The 11,063-nt window shown below is 42.1% G+C and overlaps 1 protein-coding gene and 2 non-coding genes across 5 annotated transcripts; all 3 read right to left on the bottom strand.

The window, feature by feature from the left end:
• Positions 1 to 2,755: 2,755 nt before the first annotated feature.
• Positions 2,756 to 10,770, bottom strand: LOC129865297 (phosphate carrier protein, mitochondrial-like). 3 transcript variants are annotated; one of them, XM_055937958.1, is made up of 8 exons: positions 10,660 to 10,770; positions 10,090 to 10,247; positions 8,003 to 8,133; positions 7,351 to 7,530; positions 6,909 to 7,090; positions 6,059 to 6,231; positions 3,831 to 3,941; positions 2,756 to 3,282 (listed from the first exon to the last, which is right to left on the bottom strand). In XM_055937958.1, exons 2-8 carry the CDS (start codon positions 10,229 to 10,231, stop codon positions 3,122 to 3,124), a joined length of 1,080 nt encoding a protein of 359 aa, XP_055793933.1. In that variant the 5' UTR covers positions 10,232 to 10,247; positions 10,660 to 10,770; the 3' UTR covers positions 2,756 to 3,121. The 3 variants fall into 3 exon arrangements, with proteins under 3 accessions (XP_055793933.1, XP_055793934.1, XP_055793935.1); XM_055937959.1 differs by lacking the exon at positions 8,003 to 8,133 and adding an exon at positions 8,976 to 9,100 and having other exon boundaries at positions 10,660 to 10,769; XM_055937960.1 differs by lacking the exons at positions 8,003 to 8,133; positions 10,660 to 10,770 and having other exon boundaries at positions 10,090 to 10,227.
• LOC129866124 (small nucleolar RNA SNORA53) lies at positions 3,482 to 3,664 on the bottom strand. The gene has a single exon (XR_008761481.1). It is a non-coding gene; the product is annotated as a small nucleolar RNA SNORA53 (small nucleolar RNA).
• LOC129866122 (small nucleolar RNA SNORA53) lies at positions 6,429 to 6,661 on the bottom strand. Its single transcript, XR_008761480.1, has one exon. It is a non-coding gene; the product is annotated as a small nucleolar RNA SNORA53 (small nucleolar RNA).
• Positions 10,771 to 11,063: the final 293 nt, after the last annotated feature.

Consider the following 11,063-nt stretch of genomic DNA (forward strand, 5'->3'; position numbering starts at 1 on the left):
GAGGTTGTTCACTACATAAGTTATAGAGGTACCATTTCGGATACACAAGACTCAGGCGCAGCCCACCCCCTAACTCGGCCCAGCTCGTGACATAGGAACACTGGCTACTGTTTCAGAGTGACCTCCACAAAACCAACACAAGGGCAGAGACACAATGGAGTGGACACACACACTTCTGCATGACAGCACAAACATTCACACATGCGCACACACAGAGGAAGGATATTCATATTAACTGTTTCCTGTGCTGTGTGTGCAATCCACTGTGGTGCAATCAAATAATGAAGAGACTGCAATAAGTGCCTGATATAAAATAGTTCCAATATCACCAGGGCAGGCTCAGACTATTTCCAATATCTTGTGTTTCCATAGTACTACCTTTTGAAGCTTTTCAGGACTTCTCTCAGCTATAGTAGTCTTCAGTTCCACATTGGGTCTTCAGTTTCATATTCAGTTGTAGTACTAAAATAACATTGAAGATAGAAGTGGAAAAACATTGGCAGGCCTGTCTCTCTGGGGATTGGGAGAACTGCCACTGATGAGCTGCAGCTGTCGTCACCTCAGTATTCCACATAGATATATTAGGGACCAGGGTAAAAATAGCAAACCGAGCTTGTCCCCTCAGCAGCTATCCTTTTAGAGTTTACACCCCAGAACGATGTTAACTTGAGGAAATGTTGTTTATTTTATTTTACTGAGCTATATATTTTATTTATTGTGTATCTGGTACATATGACTAATATAACTTAAAAGGGTAGTTATCTATAGCAGTACTGAGCATCTCTGGAATGTTAACTTGCTTGAGGTGGTAGTTAGTCCTGGGAAGTACATTACAAGTACTAATTGATGAAAGGAAAAGTGTATACATATGATGTATTAGGCTACATAACACCACAAGTAATAGTTAAGAAATTACTAAATTACTGACTGAATTAATCATAACATGATATCAATATATGTAGAGCAATTTCAGAATCTTACACATTTTAGGAATATCTTCCATGCTCACCAACATCGCCCCTTTTTAAAATATGTTTTTTTTCTAACCGCAGTAGCAGTAGAGTACATCTGAGTCATTACTATTTGAAAGCACTCAATGGTTACCACATTATGCAGAGGTCACCAAGGGGTCACAAAGAAATGGGAATCCATTTCCCATGACCCCCCTCAACCTCAACATTCCGCAGACCTGAACTCCAGGTACGAGAACACATCTATTTTCCTGGAAACATCGCTTCCATTCTGTCTGCCGCTTTCAGGGAACGGAAATGTGAAAAACCCATTATTAAAAGCAGCCAAATGGATTATAATGACATGGTTACTGAACACAATGCGGTCCGATTAACATTGGGAGGCTGTTGATGTGACGCATGCTTGATATACTAGTCCATTAGATACCCCCGAGCCTCAGGTAGTTCTGCTCACCTCCTAGCCCTGCACCCAAATTACATACTATCAATGCTCACGCCTCCATTTTACAAAGCAGAATGACGCAGGCAATTTTGATGTTCTGACAGGATGCATTTTTAATAAATGGGGTCATCCTCTTTCCAGGGACAGTCATCAGATATGAGTATCACCAAATACATATTTTTTTTCTATATCACAGAGTAATACAAATGCAATCAATATTAATATGTATTGTTCTGACACAGGCTGTACATGGTATATAGCGCCCTCTAGTGTTTGAGAACAGAAACCAATCCTGCACCCGTTTCTATTTCTATGGGTATAGAGCTCCACAGAGGGTGTCATATCCACAAAACCTAGCAGTAAAACAGGGAAATGGTTCCAATTGTTTTTCCACCAATCATTTTTCCCAAAGGGAATTTTAGAAACACTCAATAAGGGCTGATGTCTCATGTAGGCTTACAATGGTGAGATATTTTCAAAACCATGTAAATCTCTCCCGGACAATGTGACTTTTAGCAAACTATTCAGCTTTATTTACTCTGATCCCAAAATCCTAATCAGCATCAAAGTAGACATCATGCAAGACTACAAATTCCTGCAAGTCATCTCTAGATGACACCTTTGCCAACAGTTATTGTGTCAACTTAGAACTTGCACAAGACAGTACACAGAATTGTTAATTTAAAGGAATGTAGACAATAAATTACTACACTTAGCTAACAGTAAATCCAGAGATTCTTACCTTTGCCTTGATTCGCCAGTCTCGTCCAGATCATCGTGGCATTTGTAGTACTTTATGATAGCCACATTAGCATCTCATTTTTGAGGGGTAAATACAGGCGAATATACTGATAAGTCACCTTGTCCTAAAGAGATTTACAAGGTTACATTTTTTATATCTATTTTTTGAAAGGAACTCCTGAAAGTTGTATAGGAATGCACAAGGTGCAATTTCTCCGTTGGTTAGTGTAGCATCAGTTCCTCTTGTAAGTGTCAGTCATTGCATACCGTAGAAAGCTATTTAGACCATGTCAGCTAAAGTTTTTTTTTTGTTGCCCATAGATAGTTGTACATTTTTAGTTACTCAAACCACATGGACATGTATATAATTGCATGAAAATGTTATTTAAACTGAAACATTTTCTTTAAACCCTATGACAAAATGTGTAGAATTTAAGGAAGCTTTAAACCAGCAAAATTCTCACTAGCAGCAAGAGTGGTGTGTACAGTGTGTCACGAACAGCACTTGTGACCATAGAAATCGACAGGGGGGGGGGGGGTGATCCCCAATGCTGGAAGGGAGGCAGCTTAAAATGTATAGCATACCAATATACCACTTAACCCCAATACCATAATTATTTTATTTTCAGTGGAAAACTTAAAGAAATTAAAACAACCGGACATGTTTTAGAGGGAAACATTTACATTTTTATATAATTTCCACATTACTAATGACATGATTCGATAAAACCAGACCATGTTTCTACAGTACGTATATTCTCCTGTACCTCAGTGCAGAGGGGGGACAAACATGGATCCCTTCCTTCCGGTCTCTCTCTAAAATATACATGGGAGGAACAGCCCTGGGCCTGGAGAAGAGGAGCTGCTTTAGGAACATAAATATAGAAAACAGAGCTGTGTGCTGCAGCCAGGGGGGTGAGGTGTGAGTCGAGAGGGGGTCCTGGAGATGTTTTTTTTTTTTTTTTTTTTACTCAGTGAGCCCCAGCTTCTTCTTGAGGGACTCTGGCATCTCGGGGGGAGGGGGACGGGGCAGGCGGAAGTAGACCTTCACGGAGTCGTAGATGAACCACTGCAGAGCGGTCAGAGTACCGATCATGATGATACGGGCAACCAGGCCCTTCCAAACACCTTAAAGGGGGAGAGAATGGGAGAAGGGAGGTGTTTGCTAGAAGTGTATAAATAAATGACATCTGCTTTTTTGTTTCTTTGAGTGGGCCAAACACTCAATATTGGACAGTCATTCATGCAAGATTTAAAAAGTCTGTATTCAGTAGAATGACTTAACATTGAATGTTACAGGACTCTATCCAAAGGGACTAAAACAAGTGTTAACCACCCCCAGCCTGGCTGGGGGACAGGTAGACTGCTGTCACACACCAATGACTCAAGCACCTCCAATTGTACAGCCAGAAAGCTGCTGAGGGCCTCCAGGCTGGAGCTGCAGCACTCAGAGAGACAACAGCTCCAGCACACAGGAGCACCCTCCAGAGTTGGATCTAAGGAGCGTGTTGTTAGAATTGGGCCATTAAATATTTATTTAGACCCACCTATTCTCACCCAGTAACCTGAGAGGGTTTGATTGGATAAAGTACCCTGAGGTACCAAATCACACCAGTGATAACTTTGAGGAAGAATGTGTTTCCTAAATGACACAAGCCCTACGGTTGTCCACTCACCTTTAGGTCCCAGCTTCTTGAGCACTTGGACGGCGGTGCTGCCACTCTCCTTGTTCAGTACAGACACCACTGAGTCCGCTGGGTGGGACACGATGGCACAGAACACACCAGCTGCAGGGGACAGAAAAATCATCAGCACACACTCCTATATAGGACCACTATATACCATCAAACAGAAGCCAGGGTAGTCTTTGTCCGTCATCAAATGGAAGAAAACTGATTGAAACAGAGAGGGACAACTACCTGTACATGTCCAATAAGTAACACTTCTAGGCAAGTCAGTTAAGAACACATTCTTATTTTCAATGGCGGCCTAGGAACGGTGGGTTAACTGCCTTGTTCAGGGGCAGAACGACAGATTTTTACCTTGTCAGCTCCGGTATTCAATCTTGCAACCTTACAGTTAACTAGTCCAACGCTCTAACCACCTGATTACATTGCACTCCACGAGGAGACTGCCTGTTACGCGAATGCAGTAAGCCAAGGTAAGTTGCTTTCTAGCATTAAACTTATCTTACAAAAAACAAATAGTTAACTACACATGATTGATGATATTATATATTTATCTAGCGTGTCCTGCGTTGCATATAATCGATGCAGTCCATATCATTGCTCCAATGTGTACCTAACCATAAACATCAATGCCTTTCTTAAAATCAATACACAGAAGTATACATTTTTAAACCTGCATATTTAGCTAAAAGAAATCCAGGTTAGCAGGCAATATTAACCAGGTGAAATTGTGTCACTTCTCTTGCGTTCATTGCACGCAGAGTCAGTATATATACACAACAGTTTGGGCCGCCTAATTTGCCAGAATTTTACGTAATTATGACATAACATTGAAGGTTGTGCAATGTAACAGGAATATTTAGACTGATGGATGCCACCCGTTAGATAAAATACAGACGGTCCCGTATTTTACTGAAATAATAAACGTCTTGTTTTCGAAATGATAGTTTCCAGATTCGACCATATTAATGACCTAAGGCTCGTATTTCTGTGTGTTATCATGTTATAACTAAGTCTATGATTTGATAGAGCAGTCTGAGCGATAGTAGGCACCAGCAGGCTCGTAAACATTCATTCAAACAGCGCTTTCGTGCATTTGCCAGCAGCTGTTTATGACTTCAAGCCTATCAACTCCCGAGATTAGGCTCGTGTAACCGATGTGAAATGGCTAGCTAGTTAGCGGGGTGCGTGCTAATAGCGTTTCAAACGTCACTCGCTCTGAGACTTGGAGTGGTTGTTCCCCTTGCTCTGCAAAGGCTGCGGCTTTTGTGGAGCGATGGTTAACGCTGCTTCGAGGGTGGCTGTTGTCGGTTCGAATCCAGGTAGGAGCGAGGAGAGGGACGGAAGCTATACTGTTACACTGGCAATACTAAAGTGCCTATAAGAACATCCAATAGTCAAAGGTATATGAAATACAAATCGTATAGAGAGAAATAGTCCTATAATTCCTATAATAACTACAACCTAAAACTTCTTACCTGGGAATATTGAAGACTCATGTTAAAAGGAACCACCAGCTTTCATATGTTCTCATGTTCTGAGCAAGGAACTTAAACGTTAGCTTTCTTACATGGCACATATTGCACTTTGTTTTTGCATTATTTAAACCAAATTGAACAGGTTTCATTATTTATTTAAGGCTAAATTGATTTTATTGATGTATTATATTAAGTTAAAATAATTGTTCATTCAGTATTGTTGTAATTGTCATTATTACAAACAATAAATGTATTTATTTATTTATTAAATCAGCATCGGCTTTTTTAGTCCTCCAATAATCGGTATCGGTGTTGAAAATCATAATCGGTCGACCTCTAGTGTGTACTAATGAACACGACCCAGGTCTCTCTGGGTAAGTAGTTGCCATTGGTCACAGATCTAGGATCATATTACGCTTCCCCAAATCCTAACCAAATTGTATTTGTCACATGCGCCAAATACAACAGGTGTAGACCTTAGTTAAATGCTTACCTACAAACACTAACCAACAATGTAGTTTAAAAAGAATAAGAAATAAAAAGTAACAAATACTTAGAGCAGCAGTAAAATAACGATAGCGAGGCTATATACAGGGGGGTACCGGTAGAGTCAAAGTGTGAGGGCATCGGTTAGTCGAGATAATATGTACCTTAGTTATTACGAGGACAACACAAACATGACTCAAGGTGAGCTCCTAGACCCACCTTCATCCTATTTCCTGTGGTACTACTACTCACCGATGTAGCCGGCAGTGAAGGTGACAATCAGCTGTTCGCCCTTGGTGCAGTCAGCACGTGGTTTGGGCACCACGTGTTTGTAGAGCAGCTCCACGGTCCTCTCAAAGCAGGCAAACTTCATCATGGTGTAGGGGATCTGCCGCATCCACAAGGGAACCACACCCTTGTAGAACCTGAGAGTTCCATACATACAGATCAGAGTTCTCGTCTCTCTGATCAGAAACCATAGGTGAAAGCAATATGGTGGTCACTAACAAGGCACCGACTTTCAGCAATCAATTTTCCCCATAAAAGAGTGTAAAGGAGATGAGAACAAACTACGTTAGACTATCAAGGCGCAAACCTGGAAAATACCATTAGGGCCTATGGGTTTGTCCATCCCCCAGCATAGCTCTACTGGTAGGGTCCCATCAGTGGAACTGAGGGTTGCCAGTGCAGCAGGGGTGCTGGGAGGCAGGTAGACTGCTCTCACACGCCAATGACTCAAGCACCTCCAACTGTACAGCCAGAAAGCTGCTGAGGGCCTCCAGGCTGGAGCTGCAGCACTCAGACAACAGCATCAGCACAGGAGTGCCCTCCAGAGGTGGATCTAAGGAGCGTGTTTGGTGGTAACCTCTCAAATCAGCTATTGGGAGCAAGAATGACTTTTGCAGGCTTATGTTCCATACCAGCCATGAAACACACAATCTAATAAAGGCCACAAGTTGAAGCAGGTTTGTTCACCTAGTGTAGGAACAAAAGCATACACCTCATAGCTGTCCCTGAGAAGAATGGAATACCTTTACAGGTTATACATCCTCCAAAACAAATGCAAAAACCTAATAACATCACAAACACAATATCTACTCACGCCCATACTCCCTCCTCTGCAAACATCTTGGGAGCACACTGTCTGAGGTTGTTGGCGTAGCCGGGGCAGGTCTGGATACGCACTTTGCAAGCCTCCATGGGGGCCAGGGCAATGTCAGCAAAGAACTCTGCACTGGCAGACGAAGCCAGGTACAGGGATGTCCTCCACAGGTACGTGTTCTCCTGTTAGATGAGAGGGGGCGAAGTCAGCTGTGGTCCTGTGTGGTCTAGCAAAACCAATGCCATATGTTTAAAGTGCCACAGGGATTACATATAAACACAAAAAATGTAAGTGCTCACTGTACTGTAATTGGATAAAACCGTCTGCTAATTAGCACGCAATTAATTATTTTTGGTGGGTGAACTGTTCCTTTAAAACACTGTAAACACGGGAATCCAACAGTGTTGGTTTCTCCCCACATTGGTTCCGACCCCTGACTGACCTGTCCAAGCATATCACTGTAGAAGATCTTGAACATCTCATAGAAGCCAAACTTGCAGAGACCCTGCATGGAGTAGCCGATGAAGGTAGGGGCCCAACCCTTAGCCAGCCCTCGGGCTCCATCCTCCTTCAATGTGAGGGAGAAGCCTTTGCCAATGCTCTTGTACTTGTCAGGGTCCACCTAAGGAAGAAAAAACAATCAATTAGTAGAGAGTCAAAGGAACAATGGGAGTAGAGCCCTATGGGCTGAAATCAAGGTAATTTTATCTAAGGTTTCTAGGCCATGTTCATGAAAAAAAAAAAAAAAACTAGCTAGGTTTCAGGTTGTGAACTAGGGGGTTATCCAGATGAACATTACTACTTATAGCTAGTGATTTATCTGATGTCTGCTAATCTACAGGAATCTTCCACCCAATCCCAAATCAAGTTTTCCACCCAAATTTTTCCTCATCTATTCAAGTGCATAGGACCTTAAGGGTACATTTGGGACTGCACGGTCTTGACGGATTTTAAGGCCACAATTGTTGAACAATCCCCCTGGGACAATAAAGTTGAAACTAACTTCTTAGGTGTAGATTTGGGATTGGGCACCTTTTCTTACAGGAGCTATGGAGGCCTTCACACAGCAGACAGCTACAGGGGGTACCACAAACCTGGATGCGGCACTTGACAAGGTCGAGGGGTACAACAGCTGTGTGTGTGAGGCCGCAGCTCAAGATACCCCCAAACCCACAAAGGGCATAGTATTTTGTTGAGCCAAACTCACAGCTCACATCTGCAGAGTCTGCAGCAAAAAACAAAAATACGTGCCATACATGCAGTCACAACACACGCAACACAGGACAATAATCACCAACAAACATGCCACCATTACATTAGAACACACCAGGGAATGAGCCAGATCAAATTTCAAACACTTGTGAATCAGGGTTTAGGTCAATTCCTTTATAAATTCAGGAAGTAAACTGACATTCCAATTTATCTCAATGCTTGTCTATGATCACATTTTTGAATTTGAATCAGTTTACAGTAAACTTCCTGAATTTGAACTTTTACCAAAAAAAAAATATGTTGAAGCATCAGCTGCATAGTTAGTTAAAGTAATACATATCGCTTACATAAATATATTAAGCGTTTATACTTTAGTCATTTTTAAGCTGGGAATAATTCCATTGAGGTGTAAATTACTTGGGCTTTGGAACCTACTTATAAAGTTATAGGCTACATTCTAGCAACGCATAGCTGCACTTTGATCATGTTATAAATAGCAGGGTGAACATTCTGAACATATTTTCCCATTGTCACTCCCAACCTTTCAGTGACCTACAAGTCCTTTAGCTTTGGATTGGGAAGGGGAATGTAGCAGGCAGGGAGGTTCATTAAACAATTACAGGAACACTGGTGATTGTGAATCATACACTTACCATGCAATGTAGGTTATTCGAAAACAAAATCAGGTGATCAAGTGGGATAAAACATGAGGAACAACAATGACAAAGATTCCACCACGACTGCACAAAACCGGGCTGCTTGATACATCCATTCTCCCATGCAAATTGCATTTCAGACAACAAAAACACAGCGTGTTGGGTTTTAAGTAGCTCCAGGCCACAGGGATAGACAGACCTGCATTCTGCATTTGACCAGATCGAGGGGCACTAGGGCTGCGTGTGTGGTGCCACAGCTGATGATGCCACCAAACCCACAGAGGAGTAAATACTTCCGTGAGCCGAACTCACAGCTGTCTCCCTCTGAAGAAAGAGTCAGGCAATACTTTCAAAATGGGAACTTGGTGTTGATGTTGTTCATTAGAAAAGTGGTAATAAGTAAGAGCAAACTGCATCTTCACTAGGCTAAAGGCCAAATTCAAGTGGAGTTTAATTGTGTGTGTCCTGTCCTATGTAGTCTGCATAGGCCTATATCACAGGTGCATAGAGCCATGCACACATAGAACATTTACTCCCTGTGAGGGCGGACTGTTGTGCAACAGGCCCTGTAACAGCAGAGCAGACTAGCTATATAACTAATCAACCAACCAGCACACAGTATTTAGGCTATAAAAAAGGACACCGGCCAGCAAGCTCTAAAACTAACCAAAAGCCTGACCCAAACATAGTGGTTCAATAATAGCTAATGTCACCATAAGAACTAAGCCATAAAAACAAAAAATAGAAAAATTTAAGCAAACAATAAAAAACAGCAATAATATTGCAATGGTCATAATATAACAGGGGTTGCAGAAGGCCATGCTTTACGTTACAAAAAGGATAGCATTTCAAATGTATCCGAATTGAGAACAAATGCAATGCCCCCGTCTAGGGGTCAGACGCATATCATTAGCTGGTTGGTGTGCTAGAAAGCAATACAGACATTGACCTAACTTCTACTTTGCACGTTTGAGTCAGTGGCCTCTCACCTTAGTTTTGAACAGCGATTGGGGGGGGGGGGGGGGGGGGTCATGAATTCAGTTCAAATACCTGCGGCATATTTCAAAGTTTACATCTGCCCTTCAGTGTCCTCCATAGACAAGGCCTGTCTTTGACATTACACATTTGATGACAGTGGCTAGATAGCTGTGAACGTTTGACGAACACACAAGTCGTATATATTAAAATACACATGTTGAATAAATTTGGTATTTCGTCTCATTGATTCAGTTGACTGCGTAATTGCTCGCTAGTTAGCTAACGTTACTTGCTAACCGTAACGTTACTTGTTAGCATGCAGAACCTTGGTTTACCAGCAATTGCTGCGGCAGCGAGGTTGCGGCTCTGTCCATTTGCGGGGAGGCTCTGTTTGGGCTCCTCGATTTCTTGGAGGGAGAATAGCGGGGCGTTGAAGGGATTAGCCCGGGACAACTGCGTTAGTGTGGTCGGATACATGGTGTCCAAAACCGGTCTGTAGAATGAAAGCGAATGTTAGCAAGCTAGCTCACTACCTTGCTATAGAAACACGATCAACAGTAAAACAGCCCAGCTTACACTGACAACAGCCTAGGAAGGGGTTTCGAATGTCACATGGGGATGTAGCTATAATTTGACATCCAGACAACATTGAATGGAAAGGCAAACAGTATTAGATCATGTTATTGTTGGTGTGAACTAGCTATTCCTCTAGTTAGCTAAAGTACGTTAGCTTGCTCACTACTAGCTGATTAGCTAGCTTTCCCAAGGTGGAACGGTTGCGCAAGACAAGCTAGCAACATAAAACATTCTAAACATTACAGTAAAGACAAGCCTTCAGAAGCTATTCTACTCTAACATTGTGAAATCGAATTGTTATGTTAGATATTTCGTAGTACTGCACTCACTCTCTCCGTGTCTTAAAATGGAGCCTCCACTCTACTTCAACCGGCGGTCACAGGGGCCAAACGACCTCGCGATAAATCATTTTGTCCTTCCCTGACGTCACGGGAAAAAATGGGATAGTCCTTCTGCGTCCCGTCGTATCGGGGACGATATACGGAATGACAGTTCGATCAATCAAAATGCGGGGTCCAATCACGAAATAGGCCTTCAGTGCCATCATAGAAATACAATGCTAGAAATCTCTTTAAATTGAGTTTTAGAAGTGACAGTGCCACCAACCACATGGAAGACTAAACACATTTGCTGTGCTTGTTGCTTTCTTGTGTTCAGAAACGGTTAAAATGATTTTTGCTGGGTTTTACATTTGTATTTCTGCCACTTTAGTTGATACATGATGGAGTGCTGT

Source organism: Salvelinus fontinalis, chromosome 11, assembly GCF_029448725.1.
Source record: "Salvelinus fontinalis isolate EN_2023a chromosome 11, ASM2944872v1, whole genome shotgun sequence".
Lineage (NCBI taxonomy): Eukaryota > Metazoa > Chordata > Actinopteri > Salmoniformes > Salmonidae > Salvelinus > Salvelinus fontinalis.

Bases quoted from the DNA above. Each gene is read 5' to 3' on its own strand.
- LOC129865297 (XM_055937958.1), bottom strand. From the start codon at position 10,231: ATGTATCCGACCACACTAACGCAGTTGTCCCGGGCTAATCCCTTCAAC. The intron at 3,942-6,058 runs GTGAGTAGTAGT...TGTCCCCTGCAG, and splicing joins CTTCACTGCCGGCTACATCG to CTGGTGTGTTCTGTGCCATC. The intron at 3,283-3,830 runs GTGAGTGGACAA...TCCCCCTTTAAG, and splicing joins CAAGAAGCTGGGACCTAAAG to GTGTTTGGAAGGGCCTGGTT.